Raw genomic sequence first — 25264 nt, forward strand, 5'->3', positions numbered from 1 at the left:
TGTTTTTTTCTGAACAAAACTGTGGTGTTTACAGCGGGAAGAACGGGAAGAACGGGAAGAACGGTAAAAACGGCGTTTTCTACAGACAGCGCTAGCAAACACTCTCCGCTTGCGGGTGAAAAAAGAAAAAGAAAAAACACCCCTTCCCTATTGGTGTTAGAGTTTACCATGTCAGCCAATCAAAAAAATGATATGGCAACATGTGACATTTGGTTGTTTAGGGAGGAGGGCCATCAAAGGCAGATTCCAGCGTAAACGCTGTCTCCACATGGAAAACTGGACTGATACACCTCCTGTCAGACCTGCAGGGTTTAGGCCTTTGGTGTTCTCCTCTGTCTTATACTGAACACTAACTACATTTTTTGGACTGGCACAAATAATTTGTGTGCTTTCTTATTTGATGAAGCACACCTGATTGTTCTGTAAATAGACTTAAATGGTTATATAAAAACCGCCTGAGGCCTTGGCTGCATTTTTAGGTAAATAGTACCATATAACTTTGTTGTTTGCAAAACTTGTGCATAATTTTTAGAAATGTACAATTTCTATTTGCATTTCATGTTATGAAAATGATTCGTTAAACATGTTTGTGGGTTTTACAGTAAAAAATATAACTTTTTTCTACTCGGATTTTGAATTTTTTGTCTGAATTTAGATCAACTGTGCTAATACAGTATACCAAAATGAAAAAATAACTCAAATTTCAGATATTTGAGGTTGTGCTGAAAATAATGATACCAAACAAGGCAAGAAAAACATATTTTAAAGGTGAAATATAGAGGTAAAATCAAAAGTAGTCAAAAACGGCCAATTATACCCTGGAGGGTTAACACATGCTGAGTGACAAAGGTGACTGAAGAAGACTCAATGCATCAAAGAATCAGCCACGTGTTTGTGAGTCCTGCATTTGGGTCCTTATCCTACATATTCTGTATCAGTTGGCCTGTAATCAGTTACATTTGAATAGATATTATTGTGATAAAATGATGTTTACTGTTTGACCCAGCAGCATTATAGATGTCAACCAATGCTTCTGGCTGGCTTTATCCACCCAGGAAACGAGGTGATGTCATGGGGTTTGTGTCCATCTTTTATATACAGTGTTTGGACAATAGAAAAAATAAAATGACAGCTTCTTCTAAACGCTGTGGCTTTGCTGATCTCGGGCTTCCCCTGTGCTGATGTCACACCCGGGTACCCCACCACCACTTAATACCTGTCACACTGCACCTGTAGTGCACTGACAGCTCGTGCTCTTTACACCCAGAGGTTGTGTCTATTTACAGAAAATCAGTCCGCTCTGATTCGATTTACTGGATCAATCTGATTAATCCTCAGTGTAAAAGTTGAGGCTCTGAATTCAGCTCTGCAGCTGCTGGAGTCCTCGCTGATTGACCAGCAGTCCCTGGAGGGAAAAGCAAAGCACCTCCATTCAGCCGCTTGGGGAGTGTGAAATGCATTCTGGGATAGCTGGCTGCCACAGTGTCCAAAGAAAACACGGGGAGTGAGACAACTTCAGCCAAGAAAACTGTACTCTTGAAGTGAAGCTGCTCAGAAGAATGCAACCAAAACAAAAGAAAAACATGATGGAACCTGGATCAGGAGAAACACACACACACACGCACACACAGACACAGCCTCCTGAGGATTGGTGTGTGCGTCGTCGTGGTTCAAATCAGTAGCAGCTAGCCGCTGGCTGAGAGTCCCTGAGGAATCAAACCAGCAACTCTTTCATCTGCAGGAACACATGAAACACACACACACACACACACACACACACACACACAAGATCCTCTGATGTTCTGCAGCCAGTGGTTGTCCTACAGGATTAATAACATTAAAGGGTCAGTTCACCCAAACCAGCAGTGCCGTTTTCTGCTCAGAGGGTCTGATTCTGGTTCCAGGTGGACTCTGGGGTCCGTTTGGGGGAATTTATGTTTGGAGATTTGATTTTATTAAGAATTCAGAAACATAAATTGATAAAACATAAAGTCAGATTTTCTCTGTATTTCTTGTTTTTATGAGTCAAACTATGTTCTAATCAGATTTTATGTATGAAAAGCAGCAAACATCAGATCGATTAATCGTTCGGTGCATAAAACATCAGAGAACAGCTCGGCTCAGTTTCACAGAGCAGCGTGTGACGTCAGCAAAAGTCCAAACCATGAAAACACTTCGCTTCACGTCAGCATGTTTAAGAAGTTCTCGACTCAAACACGTAAACAGTCTCCTTTGATCAGCTGATCAATCTACAGCCTGATACGTGCGGCTCTGCTGGTTCTTTGCTGGAAAATGTGGCTCTGAAGGAGACTCCTCTTTTTAATATTCTGAGCGCTGAAGCTAATCTCCGGTTATTTCACTGTTGCTGTTTCTGATGTTTGTTCAAGATAAACGCTAATAAAGAGCTTCAGGTGACAAAACTGAGAAGAACTGGAAACCACGCCAAGAGCAGCTACAGCCGTCATTACTCTGCTGCTCATCCACAAAAATGCTCACAGTTTACTTTATATTTTAACTTTTAAGACTACAACGCTATAAATAAAGTCGATAAAGAAGTAAGGAGGTCTGAGCGAAGATCACGAGGAGCTGCTGCAGACAGCGCGGAGGAGGGCGGTTTGAGAAACGAGCGGGACGACTTTCAGTTGGTTCGCGAAGCTCCTCGCTCGGAGGAAACAAATGAAGCCTGGAGACTTTTAGACACTTAGACAAGCAGAGATACAGCGAGCGGTGATCGGGGGAAGCTTTCTGTGGGAAGATGCGGCTCACTGGTAGCTGTGCTAAGCAAGATTACAGCTGACACAGCAGCGAGCGTGCGGGCAAGTCGCCACTCGGGAGACTCTTGAGTAGAAATTCATGGGAAAACTGCCCAACGCCGGTGATGGAGTGATGGCGGTTGCCCCGCCGCCTCTCAAAAACCCAATCTGCTTTACAACATATTAGCCAATCATGACAGGGCTCACAGCCGGCACACAGCTTGATGACTGTTTCAGCTTTGTGCTGGTGAGTACAGCTGCTCCTTATCAGAGCAAAGATACAGCCCGGTGTATGTTCTCACTCTTTCTGGTTCACTGCATCCATAATGTGTCAGAGAAGGAGCCGGGAACTCTCACCGACAAACACACCAAACTTTTCTACCTATTTTTAAACTTAAACTTAACTGATCTGAAGCGATCGCGTTCCCAAACATCATCCAGATCTGCAGATCAGCCTCACTCACTGAACCTTCTGCAGATATTAGATCTTAAATTAATTCCAATTATCTTTAAAAGAACCTGCAGACACATAACAGCACCTGTGCAGGCGTGTGTGCATACATGGAGCATGTGATAACAATTCCCAGGAGCACACGTGCACACCCACAGTGTGTACAGTGGACTAAAACAGATGGTCACACAGATTGTTTTAGAAACTGACAGCTAATCAGACACACAAACAGTGAAGCGCACACACTGTTGCCGTTTCCGTCACACTGACTTCAGCTCAGCTCCTCGAGACTGACAGCAAACTGGGCGACACTTTTATTTCTGCGTGTTTACGAAACAAATCCCATTTCAACTCAAATGTATTTTCTTTATTTTGTCTTTTTTGTGCTTCTCATGTTTCCCAAACTGTCATTTATCTTTAAGATAATTACAAAAAGTCTTTATCACATAATCTGCAGGGCTGAAGATAATAATTCCCCTCCTGAGGGGAAGGAGTTGTCAGCGGGGCCCCCGTTGGCCCCCTTCGCACACGTCAGTGGGATTATTCCCCCAGAAACCAGCGAGCAGTCCACACCTGACCCGATTACTCAATTAGCAGATAGACGGGAAATTATCTGGAAGCAGTTTTCTTACTGATAAGTATTGTGAGTCATTTCTAAACACAAAAGAAGAAAGAGAAAAAAAACGTGCTCCGTCGCTCTCATTCAGATGTTGTTTGACGTTTTCTGAACAATCAGATTATGAGAGAAAAATAGAACCTGCTTGGATGTCTTCTGCCTCCACTGAACATGATTATTCACTAACTTAACAAACATTGTGCAGTTACTAAACTTTTTGAAATGTTTCCTTTTATGTTGGATCTCTTCAACTTATTGAACTTTAATTTGATATTACTAAGTGAAAATAAGGAGGTGAGTGTGAGGGAGGACATCCAGGAGCTTGGTCATGACTCACATCTTTGGGACTGTAAAGTATCACATGACCCAGTAAAAGATTGTGAGGGACAAAGGCAGCTGCAGGAGCGCCTGATGATCTTTCCACAGGCTCATTGAGGAAATGTCACTTCCTCTTGTGAGTCAGTGTGGGCTTTTATTTATAGAGGGGGTGGTAATGCAATTTAAAGCAAACATAAAATACTATGAGAGTAAAATTTTAACCCAGATTATCTTGTTGTTACTTTATAAACCTTTGTAAACTAACTGAGTTAAGATGTTAGAAGCAGATCCTCCCTCAGAGTCTCTCCACAGCACTCGGAGCACAGGGCGGAGGGGGTGGGGGGGGTGGGGGGGTGGAGAGCCAGAATCAAGAAACCACTGAGCAACACATTTCTGAAGAATCTCCGTCCAATTATTTGGATCCTGTCCAGAGAAAGATGCTCAAAAACGACAGACGGTCGGTCTGGGAACAAGGGAGTCATGCTTCCTGGGGACATTTAACAATCCTCTTCCCCTGTATTAGGATCCCCCCTAAATATGATGACTAATATTAGTTTACATATTCACCTAACAAGCAAAAGATCCCCAGTTCGAAAACACAAAACTCTTTTGGGAGGGCATCCGGTGTAAAAACTGCCAAATCAGACACGCTGTGAATAAGGGAGCAGCAGGAAGAAGCTTCCTCGTTAACATTTATTTATTCTGATCTTTCTCCCACATCATCGTGAACACTTGGACCTTTTTTCTATCTGTTATTTATGCCTTCGCACCTCCACAAACACATTCAGCACAGTAGTAAAGTACATTGTACGACCAGAGCATATAGAAATATAGAAATGACACATTAACACCAGCAACCAAAGTGGTCTTCACAGTGATCACACACAGGACTAAAATTATCACATATTTCTCACATCTGTGAAGCGATGTCGTCACAGATTCTGCAGATTGTGCCCCGTTTAAAAAGATCTCACTCTATTTGTATTTGCTGATTAATCAATTAGCTGATCAGATCAGCTCATCCGCTAACACTGCATCAAATCCTCTGCAGCAGGAAACGAGGAAACACGATGGTGACTTTCAGGAAACTAGAGCACTCTGTGCTGGTGTTACTGGTGCGAGCCCAGTTTGACTAAAACTGCAGATTAAAGCACATTAACCCTGTGTGTGTGCGTTTGTGTGTGTGTGTGTGTGTGTGTGTGGATTAGACGTGATTAAGCTGAAGCAGTAATCTGACTCTGAAGCTGGACTCAGACTAAACCCTTCAGATTAGTCAAATGGGCATTTCGGTTAAGTAATCTTCATCTCACTGATGATGAGGAGGAAAAGGAGGATGAGGAGGAGGAGCATGATGTCACTGCCTCGAGCCGATCACATGCCAGGGTGGTCAGTGGGTGAGCTTCATTCGGGTTTCTGGGTTAAATCGGGTAAAAGAGTCTTCAGGTTGTCTCTTTAAACCAGAGTCCATTCAGAAAATCTACAATTTAACAGTTTTATCAGTGCGGCCCTGAACTGTGACTGTCAGGCTGCTGCAGGAATCTAATGATTGCACAAAGAAACAAAGTCATGCATTAGAGCTGCTCCTCCAGCAGCAAAACCTTCATTTTGTTTTCAATAAACTTTGACCACACCGCCTCTATTTTTAATCCATTAATTGATTTTCATCAGTTCCCATTTGTTCCATCTACGTTTGAATCACCTTTACTGTGAATTATCAAGATTATCAAACATCTTTTTCATTATTTGGACAGTTTTTATGTATTTGATGCATTTTGTTGTTCTATTATAATCTTATTGTCTTACTTATGCAGCGTGTGGGCAGCTCCTGTTCTTTTAAATAAAAAGGAGCTGGAGGAATAACACGCCTTTACTTGTGAGTTAAACTGAAATAATTTAATCGATAATCAAAATTCATGTTTGGATTTTTTTCAAAGTCTCTGTGATTTTTTTTTTCCTGTTTTTCTCTAAAAGAACGAGGTTTTGTATAAAAGAAACCTGGAGTGTGTACAGTCAGAAATCCAAACACAAAATCATTTAAACCAGAATAATAAGAAAGATGCGGTGTTCAAACAAAAAGCAGCACAGATGGAGGTACGAGTAAATCTTCTGAGAGGAAAAAGGTTTTTAAAACTTAATGTTGAGGAAAACTTTTTAGGCAGATTCTTTCATATTTCACCTGCAGCTTTCATGTCCTGGTGACCTTTAAAAACTGGCAGCCGTCACCAGAGGATGGGTACACTGAGGTCAGAAAGCTGTGGACATGCTCAGTAACAATACTCAGGCAGGCTGTGATGGTTAAAAGATGCTCAGTTGGTACTAAGGTGCACAAAGTGTGCAAAGAAAATATGCTCCACACCATTTCACCAGCAGCAGCCTGAACTGTTCATACAAAGAAGGATGGATTCATGCTGTCATGCTGTTGAAAGTCTGTCCCTATCATGTGAATGATGCAGCAGAAATTGAGACTGACCAGACAATGTCTTTCCAGTCTTCTCCTGCCCAGTTTTGGTGAGCTCGAGGGAGCTGCAGCCTCAGTTTTCTGTCGATCCAGTGCGGTCTTCTGCTGCTGTAACCCTGCTTCAAGGTTCAACATGTTTTGGCCGTTCAGAGATGCTCTTCTGCAGCAGTGGGTGGTTATTTAAGTAAATGTTGCTTTCTTATCGCCTCAAAGCAGCCTGTCAACACATCATTTTAACCCAGAGAGCTGCAGCTCATGGCGTATTTTCCCTTTTACAGACCATTCTCTGTAAACCCTGGAGATGCATGTTTTGGAAAATCCCAGCAGATGATCATTTTCTGAAATACTCGGACAGACCCTCTGGCACCACCAACCATCACTGTTCTTCCTCATTCTGATGAGTAGGTCAGCTTGACCATGTCTACATGCCTAAATGCAATGAGCTGCTGCCATGTGGTTGCCTCATTAGATATTTGTGCTAACAAGCAGTTGAACAGGTGTACCTAATAAAGTGGCTGGTGAGCTCAAGTGACTGGAAACATTCCCAAGATAGCAAGATGTCTGGAAGAGGAGTGGGTAAACTGAAGCAATTTAACTGAGCACTGGAATCCAGATTTAAACACAGTTTCTTTCTGTCTTTAAAAGCATGAACTTTAAGTATCTGAACCAACCATTTTCCCCAGTGTTCCATGTTTTGTGTTCAGTAGGGCTGCCACAAACGATTATTTTGATAGTCGACTAGTCGCTGATTATTTTTGCGATTAGTCGACTAATCAGATCATCATCCATTGGACGTAAAACTACAGCTTATTGCACCAGCAGCATCTGCTCTTATATAACTATCATTAGCTTACAGCTTTAAGTGTTTAAGGTATGTGCTAACTAAAAATAAAGACAAGATGATAGTTTATTAAATTTTAATGAAATTTGCAGATTGTTTTGGTGAAGTTTAATAAACTCCTTGCTATCTAAAATATAACAGGACACCGGAGTAAATTCTCCAGCATCTCACACTTCTGTTTAATCAGCTGTCTGCTTGACGTTTATTCAGCTGTGTAAAAACTACAACTTTAATCTCAGCCAAACCGATTTACTCAGGAACAATTAAAATACTGAAAAAAGCCAAACAATAACATTTTTAAATTATCTAAGTGACTCATATATGTTTAACCTGAGTAGCGAAAGACTGCGGTGGGTTTGAAGCCGGGAGTCCGGTGTTCTCACGGGTTCTAGTGAGCCTAGCCCCCAGCTAGCTATCGAGCTAGTGGGTAACAGACGAAAACGTCGGAGCGCTTTTGAAAATATGTGGTGTCTTGATAAACTGAGCAGATATTTGAGGTTTACACAGCTACATTCTCGCCTGAAAATATGTTAAACGTTTATTTTGTGACCCAGAAAGAATAATAAGAGTAATATTAAAACTAACTAGCTGCCGCCATTGTTGGAAACTGAGCTGGGCTGCGCTATGAATTCTGGGACACAGCTTCTTCTTCTTCGGGGTTTAACGGCAGCTGGCATCCTTGTACATGCAGTGCTGCCATCTTCTGTTTCAGTCCGTTATTACACTCTTAAATCCTACTACTTATTCCTGCATCTTTTGTGATCTTACAAAGCTTCAAAGGACGCGTTGACTATTAAATTAGTCATCGACTATTTTAATAGTCGACTTAATCGTGACTAGTCGACTAATCGTGGCAGCCCTAGTGTTCAGTAATTCAAACCTTCATGGAGAACATCAAGAGTTTGAACAAAAAAAGGTTCAGCTGTTCCTAAACATCACAAAATAAAGGGGCATTCTGCTCTTTTCCCCACTTTGTCAGCAAACCACAGACTCAGAATCTCCTTCAGCACCATCAACCGGATTGTCACTGCAAACTAAACCAGAGCGCCACTTCTGCCTCTGGAAGGAGTCCCGACAACTTTACTATTCTATAGGCTACATTCAGCAGGAGCCAACATGCTGCAACCACAGACAGGAAGTCTGATACACCAACAAAGCAGCAGTTAAAGCCTGAGCAGGATCTGTGGAAGGGTAACAGTGCAACTTTAAAAACTGAATCAGGACCAGCAGATCTGCATCAGCCTGGAATCATGTGGTATCCAGGAGCTTAAGGGCCCCGAGGGCCCAAACAGAAAATATCAGCGGCCCTGCCCAGTTTCCCTAGAAATACTGACCACATTAATTTAAACTGGAACAAAGAGCAGGTCCAGCAACTTTCTGTGTGTTTGTGTAGGAGGAGGAGAGGGGGAGGACGGGGAGGAGAGGGGGAGGACGGGGAGGGAGGGAGGGGGGTTGTATTGTTTTTTGTTTATGTTCTCAGAGTGTCGCGTGATGCTCACTTCCCTTATACAAGTCTGCAAAGGTGACTTCTAAACTCGCTCCAGCCATAACAGCAGCACAGAGTGTGAGAGTGTGTGTCTGTGTGTGTTGGAATGCCAGCTATTCAGTGGCTGCAGCGGCCGTGCCGTGCCGTGCCAGGACAGGCTGGAAACGGCCGACACGGACACACACACAAGCACTCAGTGAGGAGGCAAACTTACAAACTGAACCCAGCACCACATTTATCACTCCTGCTGTTAACCCGGCTTCACTCAGACGCCGACCAGACTCCCTGACGGGAATGTCCACTTTTAAACTCCCAGTCCAGAGTCTGAGCCGCTCTGTATTTACGGCTCTGTAAATTAAACCCGGGGAACATAACCTGGTGCTGGTCATAATATCAATGTTTCTGAGCGGAGTCAAAGAGCATCTCCTCCCGGTTCTAAAACCATCGGCAGCTGCCTCCCTCAGATAAACAGCCTAACGGAAAACCGGCAACATCTAAAACTACTACATTCCTGAATGGAGTCTGGCGTGTGTCGGGCAGACACGCCTGACTCTCACGCCTTTTCCTTCCTACAGCAGCGGGACAACCCGGAGCCGTGACAAGGGGGGGCGATGAGGTCCGAGTCCGACTCACCTGAGCTCACCAGGCTGCTGTGCCGTCCTCCCGGCGTCCGAGTAGCCCGAGAAACTTCCAAAAGACCCCAGCAGACACCCGGATCCGCACAGTCCGCGCGGAGAGACGCACAACAGGTTTGACAGAGACCCCGCCCCGCTGCGCTCCAAGGTCCACAGCCGAAAACCCACCGCGAAGCCTGGCTTAGAAATCCAGAGGTTTTAATAATTAAAAGCTATCGATCCCATCTGTCCAGTCAACACTCAGTGTCAGTCAGAATATCGATCCTCTGAAAGTGAAATACTTCATGCGTGGGTTCAATATGAGGAAAAAAAGTTATATGAATAAAACAGGCGACTTTTACCTCTGATACTTAAGATGGGCCAATTAAATCCACGTTTAAATAACTCGACACGTAAAGTCTTATTATTAATATTACAATGTGAGTTTTTAGCGGATGAGGATGTATCCAGATACTTTTGTTCTGATAGCAGTACTAACAAGCAAACGTGTAGTTAGTGTAGTACAGACGCATCCCTAACAGTAAATTCTCGCGTATGATGCTACATCTTGTACCCGTGTGACGTCTATTTGAAGAGTCTCCGTAAACCACCAGTACAGTTTACTAAACCACAGTGGAGTGCGTGTTTTATTAGCCAAACTCTTAATTTGAAAAGCCAACAGGGATTAAACTGGTGAAACTGGGCAGAGGTAGAAGCGCTTTTAAACCACGGGCTGGCAGGGGTTAAAGGTCCGGAACGCAGCTGAGTCTCACAGGCATGTTAGTGCGTATTTCTGTTCCTGAGTTCCTTTTAAATAAGCCCGGCATCGTTTCCAGCGACGGCATGCACATACTCGCTCAGTAATCACAAACTAATGCCATCCTACGAACAGGATACACCTTCAGCACCTTTTCTAGTCCTCATCCCTGTGATGCGTTCAAGGTGCAGATGTAACTTTATTGCGCCCGTGGTAATCAGAAGGTAGCCAGCGCAAAAAAAATAACGTTTGTTAATGTGCGTCAGACTCAGACATGGAGACATTTGTAAGAAAGATGAAGGTGAAGCTTATTTTCAAAGGTAGGACTGCTCAGCAAATTCAATTTGATCATCTGGAAATGCAAATCTTAGTTTGTAATACTGTGAAAAAGTCTGCAGTAGCATTGGACAGGCTGTAGTGTTAAGGTCAGTGTTAGCTGAGCTTCAGCGATATTTTGCTCACTTAAGAGGAAATAATTGATTATACAGTTTGTTGGTCACCTGATCAGAAGAAAAAACAACAACAAACAAAACGCATTAGTAAACTTTTTATTTATTTATTTTTAATAAACATCCAGACATCATCATCATGACATCACACAGCATCGTTATAATTGCATCTTCATCACCCTCCTCTTCTTCATTCTGATTGCACTGGAACATGTACTTTACATTTCTCTAAATAAAGTTTCATTATTCAAACTGCAGCAGCAGATTATTCTGTTGTTGATCAGTGAAGCTGTTTATATTACTGATTGTGTATATAATATACTGTTTATTTGTAGCAGGAAAGGATTAAATATCACAATTAAAAATATATATAAACGGACTCAGCTGTCACGTGACTGCTTAGCAGTCATGTGACTCAGCTGATCCTTTTCTGTCAAATCTGCTGCTCTCTTTGTTCTCAGTCAGCTGACGGCTGCTGTCAGATCAGTGTTTACGGTCCTTGTCTTACTGTCTTTGGAGAACCAGCACAAATGTCACAGGTTTAAAAGGTAGATGTTATCCAGTGTAGCCCCACCCACAACCTCTGACATCAGCAGTTCCCCCAGTGGAACTCTTATTTTTCTGGAGCTATACTGGTACTGTTTGTTTTTTTGTGGGGGGGGTTTAGGACCAGCACACAGTTGGTGGAAAAAAGGTCAATTGCATATGTTGATAAACTGATCCTCACCTTTCAAATTAAAAGTCTGTTTACAAAAGCAGCTTACTTGGCCCAGACTGTTTGGCGAGTGGTTGCTTGTAGTATCTAAATGAAACTGGTTTAAAAAATGTATACAGTGCTGCACCAGAAACCTCAGATTTCTTTGGTCACTAGCAAACTGCGACAGACGGATGTAGTTTGCATGGAAGATGGCAACCTGTCTGCAAACACTCACCAACTACTCACTAACAGAGACTGCTCACCTTCAAAGTAAAAGTTGCACATTTTGAAACATTTCTTTCACCAACTTTTACTTTGAAGGCAAATTGGTCTCCGCCTCTGAGTTGCATTTCACCTCCCCTCAGTGTTTAGCGAGTGTTTGCAGACAAAACGGCATCTTCTATGCAAACTACCAGCAACTGCAGCACTCTGGCAGCGACCAAGGCAATCACTAGTTAACTACCATACTTGCAAACTGGTCGAGGAACGCATATTTTTCCTAACACAGGCTACCAGGTGATCAAGACCATTTATCAAGTTGTATAAAAACCTGCTGTTTCTATACAAGAATACTTGAGCTATCAGCAGAAAAAACCTCACTTCACCTGGACCACTTCAGGCAGGCAGCCAACCTGTCATAGCCTCACAATGCAAAGCGCTCTAATGTGACTGCTGTGGCGATTTCTTATTGTAAATAAATGGTAAATGGCCTGTATTTGTATAGCGCTTTACTAGACCCCAAAGCGCTTTACACATTCAGTCATCCACACACTGGTGATGGCAGCTACTTTGTAGCCACAGCCACCCTGGGGCGCACTGACAGAGGCGAGGCTGCCGGACACTGGCGCCACCGGGCCCTCTGACCACCACCAGTAGGCAACGGGTGAAGTGTCTCGCCCAAGGACACAACGATCAAGACTGTCGGAGCCGGGGCTCGAACCGGCAACCTTCCGATTACAAGGCGAACTCCCAACTCTCGAGCCACGATCGCCCCTAAAGCTGAATTGAATAAAAACTCTAGGTGCTTATTTATTCCAGCCAACTAATGTATGTAAACAAGGTTACATAACAGTAGAAACGAGCCATTTAAAATAAGCCAGATAACCAATCAGGACAGGAAGTGCTTCGTAACAAAAAGGCCAACTGATCATGGGCGTCTTTGAGAAACAGCAGCTCTGACAGCAAACCGGCAGCGCTCACGAGATAAAATTAAAAAAAAAAAAAACCTCACAGTTAAAACTCACTTCAGTCATACGATTTACCTGCTCAGCGTGTGTGTGTGCGCATGTTTGTCCATCAGGCACACTGCAATATGAGGACATTTCTGCATAGCAAAAGGTTTTCATGCACAGTGATGGAATTTCTGAATTACGAGGACATTTTGGAACACTTTGAACTATACTGGGATTTCTACATTATGAGGGCACTTGTGCTTTCTCAGAGCATTTACATCTCTGTATTATGAGGACATTTCTGAACTCTGGTGAGAAGTCGACATTTTGAGGTAATATTAGGCTACTTTTTAATTCTGAGGATTTTTTTGTTTTACTTTGAGGACACTTCTGAATTGTAAGGACATATCTTCACAGTGAATTATGAGGACATTTGTGAATTTTGAGGACACTTTGGGGATAATTCTGCTTTACAAAGGCATTTTTACATTATAAGCGTATTTATAACATGTGCGGTCACTTCTGCTCTCTGGGGACTTTGTGTCCAGTGCACATTACAGGAGTTACATCAAGTCAACGCGGGGCCCTACAAGTAAGGAATACAAACGTGTGTGTGTGCGCGTTTCTCTCAATGCTAACCAGTAAATAAAATCATCATTCTTCCATCAGTGTGTAATCTCAGGAGGCTAGCTTCTCTTCTTTCTCCCCTTCGGCCTCCCCCAACAGGACACACAGCTCTGAAAGTCTCTGCTGCATCTTAGGAATTCCCAGCAGCTGGTTCTCCAAACGATGCTTCTCCTCCTGAGACGCAGCACATCACAGAAACCACAAACACAGACACATAGAAATACAATGAATATATTATGTTTACTTTTCTCTGAATATTGCTGTTACAGGTGTTGCATTTGTTTGTTGTCTCTAAGCTTCCTGTCACTCTTAAATCCGCCGGTGTCTGTACTTGTACCTGAAAGCTCTGCTTCCTGATTCAGCAGCTTTATCCACCATTACTACAAACAGCATCTAGAATTATAATAACTTTGGTTATTGCGTGTTTGCTTCTTTAATGTGGCCGCCTGTTTCTGATTGATACGCCAGCTAAACAATAGTCGTTAATGTTTACTCTACAGGCAAAGAAACAACTGACCGCAAGTCAATGGAAGACGAAAATATGACGCTACAGACACTCGACGCTGCGCGATGCATCACAACTTCATGTTAACATACCACAACTTTTTAGCGCTGTTATGATGCAATGGAGCCTTGTGAAGAAGCTCAATACTGTCATAGTTACTCATTAAATACTAAATTTATCAAAACAAAGAAACGCGAGGAGGCATTGCTACAAATGTGTACTGCCACTCGCATGTCTATGTGGCTGGGAGCCAGCTGATGTGTGATTTATGGTTCTGCGTTTAATCTAGACTACACATGTAGCTCACGCTGTTGTTTATACTTGTTTCTCGTGCGCCTGTGTCTCTCTACACTTTCACAGCCAAAACACGAGCTCATGGTTGGACTTCTCTCTTCGAGCTGATCCGTTCTCTTCCAGAACAGGAGGAAAAACTGCAGAAATAAAATTGTACATTACATTGACATCTGTAATGTGAACGTAGCATAATGCACAGAGTGAAACGGTAAGTGGTCCAATCTTTACCTCCACTTTGCTCACAGTGAACTTTTCTGACACGAGAGTTCATTAACAATGTTTGCATCCTCGGGCCTTTATCAATACACCCGGCTGGGACCTCACCAGGCTGCTCAGGGTCAGCTCAGGCATGATCGATACGTTCTTAAGGACTCTAATCACACAGCTCTGCTACTGCTGCTGCGTGAACACCGACACAGCGTTTTTAGTGAGTGCAGTGAAAGTAATACTCTTACAGAAATTACCAGAATCCCACCAGAGGAGACTGTATCCGATCCTTCACCTGGTATCAATAATACAACTATCCAGCAGCTATTTTCCCATAAATACCAGGATGTAACGATGGGCCATCTGTTATCCTGGAACGCCTTCGTCCGTGGGGACGAGTACACAGATTGCTTTTTTGTTATTTCTGCAGTTCAATCGGTGTAATGTGTATACGCCGAGCCTTTATGTCCTTTTGTATTTGGCAGGAAACACGACGCGCGATGCTAAACCACTGCGTGGATCCTCGTGTGATATGACCGCTCATGTGCTGCAAACTTTAGCCGCTCTAAGCGGTAATGACTTGAGTTACTGAAGTCAGGACTTCACCCGAGCTCCTCGCATAAGTGAGGGTAAAATAAACAAAGTCACCCATGTGCACTGAAGAACAAGAGACCCGTTTGTGCACCAGTCAATCCTATAATTAGATACTGTGTTTAATCGCAGATTAAGTGTGCGATGATGTGCTTGAATCCTGCTGCTGTGTTTGCGTGTTAAATATATGTATCTTTGTCTGATTGTCCTTATTATAGTTTTCTCTGTGGAGCTGCAGGCTGAGCATCATCATCACTGCTCAGGTGTTGGGATCGACCCCTGAGGAGTCTGTTAGACTTCCTGCAGAGGAAGATCTGTGTGTTCTTCCCACAGCTTCTCCTGCTCGAACCTGTTTTCACTGTTTCAGGTGAAGCTGAGCAGGTTAATAAACTCTTCATGCTCTGGATTAATAAGCTCTACCTTCAAATCTGGAGGCTAATGATAAACTGCAGCAGCCCTGCAGCCACTAATGATCCGTCACATGACAGAGAGGAGCCAGCTGACTGGCTGCTCTCCTCGCCGCTTCCGCGCTTTGACCTCGCTCGCTCGCACATCGTGTGCCGCGGGCGTGTTGTTGTGGTGCTGATGGTTACCACAGTAACCGCTGCATGCGCAAAGGCAGCAGTCAGAGGGGTCGCGGTAATTTTAGCGTGTTTACGAGTCAGGAGGGTTCAGTGATCAGCTCCGCTCTCTCTCCTCGGCGCAGCGGGATGATCACAGCAGGATGCGAACATTGCTTTCACGGAGTTACAGATGCTGAACGTAAGTGACGCCGGGGGGTCGTCCTGCGGGTACGAAACAGAAACGCAGTGACAGAACTGATCCAGCAGCTGCTAAAGGCTCACAGTCAGGACGCTGAGCTTGTTTAACTCATGCAAAGAGTTTAGGTTTGTGTTCGCGCGCCAGTGACAGCCCTAAGTATCGCACCAAAGCCCCTCCCCTGTGCGAAATAATTATATTCTAAAAATCTGAACCATATAAATTTCTATAAAGCGATCATCAGGCCCAGTTTTTCTTTTTATTGTGAATGCCATCAACTCAACCTTTCACCTAACAAACCCCATCATGTGACCACGAAACTGAGAGAAGGGGAAGCATTTCAATGAAACTCTGCAGAGCAGTTTGCAAAGCCACCGTGAACTCTGACCCCCAATAACAAGACGCAATCTTTCAGAAACAAATCATCCACATGATGTTGGACACGTGGCAGGTTTTAGAGATATTTCTGCCAAACTTGGAGATGCTTTTGGTACATTTCTGTCTTTAAAAGCAGTAAAAAACTTCCCAAAACGAACCGAGATCATCAACAAAATATGCAGAAACGTCTGAACTGTGTAAAAGCTTAAAGTCTGCAAATGATAATGACCTCTGTTAACCCTGCATAACGAAGGGAGAACCGTTTAGATCCCACGTATAAGAGGAAACTGTCTAACAACGGGGCCTCACTGATCATGATCCTTCATGTTTCTCCACTTCCTGTCACATTAGGAGAAGCTGTTAGAGTCCAATGAGCCCATAAAGCTGCAATAAGTGATCTCGATGTAAAAACAAGTCAAAGATACCTCTGAGATTCAGTTTAATTAAAGGAATTCATGACCCGTTGAGCAGTGAGCTGTTATTAGAATTCAGCTTGCAAATGGCTAATAAAATAAAACGTCCAGTTATGAGTAAAGATGAAGTGACCGTGTAGCCTGTGGTTGCAGATACATGTGGGTTTCCAAACCTGAACCTGTGCGGTCCTCTGGCCTCTGCAAACACAACCGACTCCGATTTACATACAGAGCGGGAAGCTGGGATTACAGGGGTCACTCGAGATGACTTTTATATGTATGAACAGCTATTTATAAAGTTACTTTGACATAATCTTGACTCTATGCAAAGTGATTTTCCTGCTGGTGAAGTTTGGGATACGACGCCTCCTATAGAGCTTCTCAAAGGACACGTGGAATATGACCAAATAATTTTAATGTTACATTTTTTGCTGAATGTTTTACATTGTACAACTCGGGCTCGGACTCAAAGGTCTCCTTCATCACGGAGGGAGATGCAGCACCGGCCGAATGATGAAGAATATTGAGACCGACTCGCTGTTTAATCCCCGTAAGCAGAAGGCAGTGGGCGACTCCGCGGTGCGTTTGATCACCTTTGTTTTACCTGTGTATGTTTTAGCCTTTGATCTCGTCACCCACTGTTATCTTCCAGACTCTTTGTGTTATACGTTTTGTCTCTGCTGAACACTGATTGTCGTCCCCTCCCATCCTGTTGCGTATAAAAGCTTTTTCGGTGGTTCGGGGTCAGCGTACCTTCCCGTGCCCACTCTCCAAAGTTTGAACACACACGTTAAATATTAAAACTGTGCGTGCGTCAACAATCGAAAAACGCTAAATTCTGCTTTTTAGCTAACAGAAGATGAGAACTGCTGTTCATACTCTGAGACGTTTGAGTTTTAACACTTTAGTTTGGATCCAAATGAACACAAATAACCAACAGCTCGGTGGAGTTTAATGGCTTCATCTGCTTGTGAGAGAGAGCATCTGATTGGCTAAAATCAGTGTTGCTGATGACCGTGTCCACAGCATTGCACAGGTGAGTTTCTGCAGGTAGCACCCCAGCTGTGGATCAGAACCTCAAAGTGTAGCTGTCATTTGTTTTAAACATCTGAGACCAACTGTGTTTTTTAATGTGCACCATCAAATCATATGTGTGCATTTCATATTGATCAGTCGTTTAATAAAAGCACTCTTGGCATGTCGCCGTGTCGTCATGCAGCCTAAATGTGCAGCAATGTTATTTGTGTAGCTCTAAAAGCATAATGCGGCGTCGCATTAGAAAGAAGCAATCACAGCTGTTCTGGCATTTTTGTAAGAGACTGATGACTGAGATGCTTTTCTCTTGTTCCACAGACATTCCTGACTAAATCCTGATCTGTGCTGTATTACTGAAGGAAAATCAGAGACAGCTGCATTCACGTTAAGCTGTTTTAATGCTTATGGATCAATAATAAGCACATTTAAGCCGGGTTTTTATGTCTTACAGCTAAGTTTAAGTATAAATCTTACAAACAGACCTGAACAAGAGCCACCTGGGGGCTGGACCCTCCAAACAAACTGCGCACACCTTTTTTGTTTCTAACATGACACGGTCTCACAGCTGCACATGCTCAAATAAAACACCTGCTGCCGGGGACCAATCACAGAGCTCGAATTAAGCACACACAGACCTGCAGGGAGAGGCGCGTGGAGGCATCCAGGGGTTCAAACCTCCACCCTCCTTCTCCATCGAACTGCAGCAGGTGAGAGTGGTACTTCCTGTGAGACAGAGGAGGAGAAGATTAGTTGGAGGGTGTGGCAGCCGGCAGCAGCTCAGAGCTATGCTGCCCCCTGCAGGCTGAAAATAAAATTAAATAAAACCTGAGTTCACTCCTGATCTTTGAGGCAAACTGAGTCACGTAGTTTTATCTGCAGTTTTGGCATCTCGAGTTTCACTAGACAGACTCAGCTGGCATCTGATCTTTTAGACTATCACACTTTCATTTTGCCACCACGTTTGTTTCTTTAGCGTCTTGAATGCATGAGACATGAGAAATAATCCACAAAATTCAAATAAACGTGTAACAGGTGACGTCTCAGTTATAACACTCTCAAAATGTAAGAGCAGTCACAGATATGATCGTCTTCAGACTGCAATAAAAAACATCCGGCCACATTTTAAGAGTTGCCCTCTTTTTCATGAGCACTCACAGTGTAACTGTTGTCTTTGGACTCACATGATGCTGGAAGCTTCCCACATGACTAATGACACCTTTTTACTTTTAGTACTAGCAGCAGTACCCCTCAGCCTCCAAGCAGATTACTAGTGGTAAAAAACTCCTTCAAGATTTTTGGAAAACATCCACATGATGTTGGACACGTGGCAGGTTTTAGAGATATTTCTGCTAAACTTGGAGATGCTTTTGGTACATTTCTGTCTTTAAAAGCAGTAAAAAACATCCCAAAATGAACTGAGGTCATCAACAAAATATGCAGAAATGTCTTAAACGTCTTAAACGATTACTAGTGGTAAAAAACTCCTTCAAGATTTTCGGAAAACTTGACCTCTGACCTTGAGGTCAAGGTCACTGAGATTCTGTGTGTGTGTGTGTGTGTGTGTACTAACCAAAGGGAAGGCCTGTGAGTGATTGACAGCAGTGCAATCCCAGCATCCTTTGCAGCCTGGAAGATTCCTCCCTCCACGTCGATGCTCACAGCGCTCGTACACTCGTCCAGTAGAGCGTACCTTGGGCTGGGCGAGAGACATTCACAAACACACAAAGAGAGGAAAAGAGCGAGAGAAGACAGGGTGACTGTGATGGGCGCACACAGAGTCGCTGTCACGCTGAGCATCTGTGACATTTGCATGCTTCTGTCTAAAACGGCTTTCTCAAAAGGCAGCTTCTATTATTTCTAGAGGTGGGAATCACCATACATCCCTCGATACGATATTATTGCAATACTTAACGCACGATACGATATTATTGCGATTTTTTAAAAAAAATATTTTGCGATATTCAGATTCTGTACATAAAGGTAAACTTTATCAATATTCATTTGATCTAATATCAAAGTCTCACACTCAGTCTTTCTCTCATTTCAGTTTTATTGTTGACAAACTGAACGGTTTGTATTACAGTCTAGTCCAACTTAACTGAATCAACCATCTGGTACAATTATAGCTATTCTGAACTATGCAGTTTATGAAAACTATGCAGCCCCTTCAGCAACTGAAGAATTTGAAAGTAAATTAAAACAAAATATAATTTTACATTAAATAAAAAAGTTTTAAACTTAATTAAAATAAAACATGTCTTAAATTAAAATAAGTAAACTGTCATGTTTATTGCTGACAAAACATTTGGACAGTGAAGGAATGTCAGGATTCTTGCTCAGAAAAAGGATCAACATGCTCTGAAGTCAGAGCACAAAAACCTTTTTTGTAACAAAATATCGATTTCTGCTGTCCCTGTATCCATACATTATTAGCAAACAAAATATCACCATGCTACACAGTATCGATTTTTCCCCCCACCCCTAATTATTTCTACGTTCTGAGTTTTTCTAGCCACCAAAATAAGTCGGCATGAAAATAACATGAATTCTCTACAAACGTAAACACACATTTACCTGTACGCTAAAGTACAGTCCCATTTAAACTTCAGTTTATATCTCAGCAACACAACACGCAGACGCTTAAACTGCACTTTCCTCATGGAAACACCAAAAAACACATTTAAAAAACTTATTGAAACCGTCTCTTCCCAGGAATCATGACCTGGTTACTAATTTTGTGTAAGTTTCATGTGTCACGCTGTCTCATCTTGGATAGACAGACACTTGCTTTTCTGTGATACAGCTGGAAGGTGTAGTTCGACAGAGAGGAAATAATTCCTTAACCTCCTAGGACCTGGCGTCCACATATGTGGGCATCACATTTTGGGTTATTTAGACAAAAAAAAAATTTTGCTCTACAACGGCCTGATATCCACTGACGAGGACATTATACTGCTACTGTTCTATCGAAATGTTAAACGAATATCCTGATATGTGGCTCTCATTTTTCTTAGAAACAAAAATTAGGTAAAAAAAAAATCTGTTAATTCTTTGTTTTTACATTTATCGGGCCACAATATGTCCAAATATCAAAGAGAAATTAAAAATGCATGCTGTGGGTTATTCTTCCCTGGGAAAGAATAAACACAAGACGTCGTCAGCTGTCTGAACTGGTGCGAAATCTGTTCACGGCTCATAAACAGGCCACTTACAGTATGTTAGTCATCATAAAGGTGGCAGCAGATGAAACCATTATTTTAATAGCGGAGCATAATCTGACAGAATTAACAGACGCCTGCGCTGACTGCATCTGAAGCAGCTGCAGGGACGTTTCACTCTGATGGAAAACGGAAACATGTTGGTTTAAAAGTGCTGAGGTGTGTAAAATAAACACGCGGTCACAGTCCTAAACACTTCCAGGTCATGGGGGTGCTGATTTAACTCACCGGGTTGACTATAATGAATAAGCCATAATGCTAATACTGAGGCCAATCATGAGCGAGCCTAATGCAATAAAGGCTAAAAGCACAAAAACTATATTTTAAAAGCAAAAAAACTTTTCCAGGTGAAACTAAGAGAGAGAGCCAGAGCTTACAAAGAGGCAGGGCTGCGAGTTAGTGAGAGCTACGCTGAAGCTCAACACGAGGACGCCCAGCGTTTAGAGTCTGCTCGAAGGGAGCGTGTCCAAGGAAATATGGGCGTTACTGGGGTGGTTATTTTAAAGATGATCTGATGATCCTCTAATCGCCTGAGCCAAGGTGTGAAACTGGGTGTGGGTCCCAATCAGCCAGAGTTTCGGGTGAGTTCATTGTGAAACCTGGCCCCACCTTATCATGTGATTTCCTGAGGTCAGATGGCCCAGGATGTGAGTGGGCGTTAAGGCGTCTGGAAGGGATCTCAAAACTGGATTATAGATGGCAGAGAGTTGGTGTCGTAAACCACCGCCTCTGTTCAAAGATGGTCGCTCACAGTGGACATAGATGCTTCTTTCACTCCTCTTTCAAACCATCTGTCCTCTCTGTCCAAAATGTGAACATTGGCATCCTCGAAAGAGTGTCCTTTGTCCTTTAGATGCAGATGGACAGCTGAGTCTTGTCCTGTGGACGTGGCTCTTCTGTGTTGTGCCATGCGCTTGTGAAGTGGCTGTTTGGTCTCTCCAATGTGGAGGTCTGGGCATTCCTCGCTGCACTGTACGGCATACACCACATTGTTTTGTCAGACAAAACGCCAAACCAACTGTCTGCCATCTATAATCCAGTTTTGAGTTCCCTTCCCAGACGCCTTAACGCCCACTCACATCCTGGGCCATCTGACCTCAGGAATTCACATGATAAGGTGGGGCCAGGTTTCACAATGAGCTCACCTGAAACTCTGGCTGATTGGGACCCACACCCAGTTCCACACCTTGGCTCAGGCGATTAGAGGATCATCAGGGGGTCCTTTTGTCCCTCTGTGGGGGGAAACTCCCACTAGGTTTAAATCTGGGTCTCTCCACCTTTTGACCTTAGAATTGAAGAAGCTTCTCGGATGAGAGGTGAAACGTCTTCAAGCAACTTAAAGAAGTCCAGACGCTTTTCTTTGCAAGCTCCTTTGACTACGATGACCTGGATGACTGAGAACCTTCACAGACATACAGAATCATCATGAGTCAAATCTGATTTCATATGCAAAGTTAACACATTACAGTTTCTATAGGGGCTCAGTTCAAAGTACCAACACGAGCAGCGTCTCAGATCCTCCCACCCTGAGCCAAGAAACACAACAGTCTACATTATGGACAAACTGAGCCTACACTCACCTACATATCACCTATAATAACAGCTACTACACAGCAGCAAACCTCTACTGCAACACCACCTCGGTTCAGCTGTTGGCTGGCTCTGTGGAGGCAGAGGGCAGGTTTATCTCCACCTTCACCATTAAAAACGCTTCCTTCAGGTTTCTGTTCAGAACTCTTTGAGCACCTCGTCGCTCTTTCATGACGTCTCTGTCCAAAGTCCAGCCCGAGGACAGCCAGATGCTGTGAGCATCCTTCGCTCATTAAAGAGTGAGACCTTACCGGTGGTAGAACATCCGAGCCATCCCCATCCGCTGCTTCTCTCCTCCAGACAGAACGTCTTTCCAGTCATTGACCGACTCCCAACCTGAGAAGCACATACACAGGTGTCGCCACAGCAGCACTGCATTACAACAGCTACAGATGATCCCAGTTAAACGACATTTACAATCGCGTGTGTCCATGCACCTGCAGACTGACGCTTTATGAATCCGAGCCCATAGGGAAATGTGCAAAATTCCCCCCCCCCCACAGTCTTCTGGTAGCGCTGATGTACACATGATGTGGCTCAAGTGTACGTGTAACACAACTAATTCAGTATTTACATGTTTACAGCGATCAAACTGATTGATTCCCACTCTCTAAGACATCTTTTTATACGTTTTTCTACACTTTTTTTACAACTAATGATAGATATGTTCATTCATTAACTTGATTCAGGTGAAGTGAAAAGCTCTCTCTGTATTTTCATGTTTAATACTGCTGACAGGTGAGCTGGTCTTTCCTGAATCCTGCCACCTGACACATCCTGCAGCTGCTGCGAGCTCTCAAACGGACTGCGAGTGTCAGTCAAACAGTCGAGCACCCTTCACGGCAGGCTGGGGACGGCGCACTGATTAAATATTTAGCAGAATTTGATTTGAGCATTCGAACCGGTTTGAATGTTTGTGATGGAGCGGTTCTCAAAATGAAGTGTCCTATGAAGTGAAATGAGGTCGCGGCACCATTAGATGTGAAATGACTCCTCATAATTAATTCTCGGTTCAATCACCGCCTCACAATCTGCCTCACAAGTTTCCCGTCTTCTATGTTTGTTTGTGTAGTTGAGTCTGAGTTGCTGTGGAGGTTTTTCTGCCTGTTTACTCCAAACAAAGCGCAGAGCACAGCTAAACACACTCGGACTGACCTCCCTCTCGGTCCATGATGTAGCGCAGGTGGACGGTGCGAAGGATCTCCTCCAGGTCTGAATCTGTGAGTCCTCTCTGAACCATCTCCTCCACTGAGTCCGGATAGATCACCTGGTCTCTGAGGGTCCCCTCTGACATGTAAGGCCTGCAAACCACACAGAACAGGAAACCACGACTGCTGTGGATCTAGGGCCTTCACTTTGTAAAACACCAACAAATGGTTGTTGGTGGTAATTGGAACCATATAAATATAAAGTGCTGAACTGAATTTGGCACTAGTAGTAGTAGTAGTAGTGTTACCTCTGTGGGATATAGAACATGTGCTCTGGCTCCGGTCTGTACAGGACTCCTCCATAAACAGGCCACAGCCCACTGAGGATCCTGAACAGGGAACTCTTCCCACAGCCGTTTGGACCGGTGATCAGCACGTTCATCCCATCGTCCACCTGAGACACACAGAGAGACAAATCCACAGGATTGGACTCGTTTCTGGAAAGGTGTCTCCAAGTCTTTAGAGAACATATGTGCACAGAAGCCTGTACTGCAACGCATGATTTAGGAGTTAAAGATGTGAGATTACACCCCGTTTTAAATGCAACAGCCATGAAAACATGGTTTGGACTTGACCTGCTCTGAGAAAACAGCTCAGCAGATGAATGTCTGCAGAGAGCATCTAAAGGCTGTTGAGCATGAATGGAAAATACAAGTTCTCATTGTTTCCTGTAGCTGTGTACTCCAGATACTAATTAAAGCACTAAAACTTTGCACTTGTTGGCACTAAACTTGTAAATAATCCTTCTCACTGGCTTGTATTCAGTTATTATTTGTTCTTTACTTGTTCTCCACACTGTTTAACACCACCAGGCTGCAGCTGAAAGAACGAGGCTACGGCTAATACGCCTGTTAGCAACAGCAACAGATTCATTCAGCAGGCTGTGGTGGTAAATACAGTCGGATCGACCTTGTCTTAAAGATGAGGCGATGTTTTAAAAGTCTTTTTTTCTTTGTTTTTACTGATTAACTAATTACCTCCTACAGCACAACTACTCAACAGCACAGACAGATTTATGCAGTGTTGAGCTACGGCTGAAAGTACCACAGACACCTGTTTTTTTTCACCGACTGTGTTTCATCGTAGTGCCCAACCCCCACGTATTAAAATAAAAAGCATTACAAAACGTATCCCGTGTGATCTCGATCTGTTCCCCACATAAAGGCTGATAACGTGTCCTCGTGTGTATAATTAAGAGTGAAGCTGTAGCTTCTCTTCTCTCTTGGTGAAACGCTTGCAGCAGACAACAAAGATTCGGCACTGTGAAGATAATCCTTTGTTGACAACAATTATGGCCATTACTGTAACTGCAATCAAAGCCTTTGTGGGTACAAACACCAGGTGTACAAACCACCTGTACAACAAGCTTTTGCCTAACATGAGAAGCACGCGAGCTTGGTTTGCTATTATCTTCAAATTTGGCAGATTCTCGTAAGTTTGTACGAGAACCCCCCCACCCCCCTTCTGCAAACCTGCAGACGGCACGGGTGCGTCTTTTGTATTGTATTATAATATATATATATATATATATATATATATATATATATATATATATATATATATAGATAGATAGATAGATAGATATAATATATCTATATCATGGCTAAAGCACTTCTGGATGGATGCAAACTGCATTTCGTTGCCCTGTACCTGTGCATGTGCAATGACAATAAAGTTGAATTCTATTCTAATTCTATTCTAAAGCAAGGCTGTGCAGTAGCCTCCTGACACTTCAAAACATGTAATTATGTTTATTCCAGCATTGCACTGAAGCACAATTCTGCTAACTTTGCAATTCGATGTCGTGCTTTTGTTCTGCTTCTGCTC

General features: G+C 43.3%; 2 protein-coding genes across 2 annotated transcripts in view; both read right to left on the minus strand.

Annotated features, from left to right (window-relative positions):
- The window catches only part of plxnb3 (plexin B3), a 105285-nt gene extending 95605 nt beyond the window's left edge, over nucleotides 1-9680 (minus strand). The window contains exon 1 of the mRNA XM_087834380.1: nucleotides 9557-9680. The gene's annotated coding sequence lies outside the window, so the exon portion shown is untranslated. The remainder of the gene's footprint in view (nucleotides 1-9556) is intronic.
- A 1154-nt stretch (nucleotides 9681-10834) lies between these two features.
- Nucleotides 10835-25264, minus strand: part of abcd1 (ATP binding cassette subfamily D member 1) — a 28000-nt gene continuing 13570 nt past the window's right edge. The window contains exons 12-17 of the mRNA XM_087833509.1: nucleotides 23686-23831; nucleotides 23385-23530; nucleotides 22481-22565; nucleotides 18992-19117; nucleotides 18057-18144; nucleotides 10835-13413 (exon numbers count right to left, since the gene is read on the minus strand). Coding sequence (XP_087689635.1) covers nucleotides 13291-13413; nucleotides 18057-18144; nucleotides 18992-19117; nucleotides 22481-22565; nucleotides 23385-23530; nucleotides 23686-23831 — 714 coding nt within the window. The 3' untranslated portion in view covers nucleotides 10835-13290. The remainder of the gene's footprint in view (nucleotides 13414-18056; nucleotides 18145-18991; nucleotides 19118-22480; nucleotides 22566-23384; nucleotides 23531-23685; nucleotides 23832-25264) is intronic.

The sequence above is a fragment of the Neolamprologus brichardi genome, chromosome 20 (genome assembly GCF_056152115.1).
Source record: "Neolamprologus brichardi isolate AB-2024 chromosome 20, ASM5615211v1, whole genome shotgun sequence".
Classification (NCBI taxonomy): domain Eukaryota; kingdom Metazoa; phylum Chordata; class Actinopteri; order Cichliformes; family Cichlidae; genus Neolamprologus; species Neolamprologus brichardi.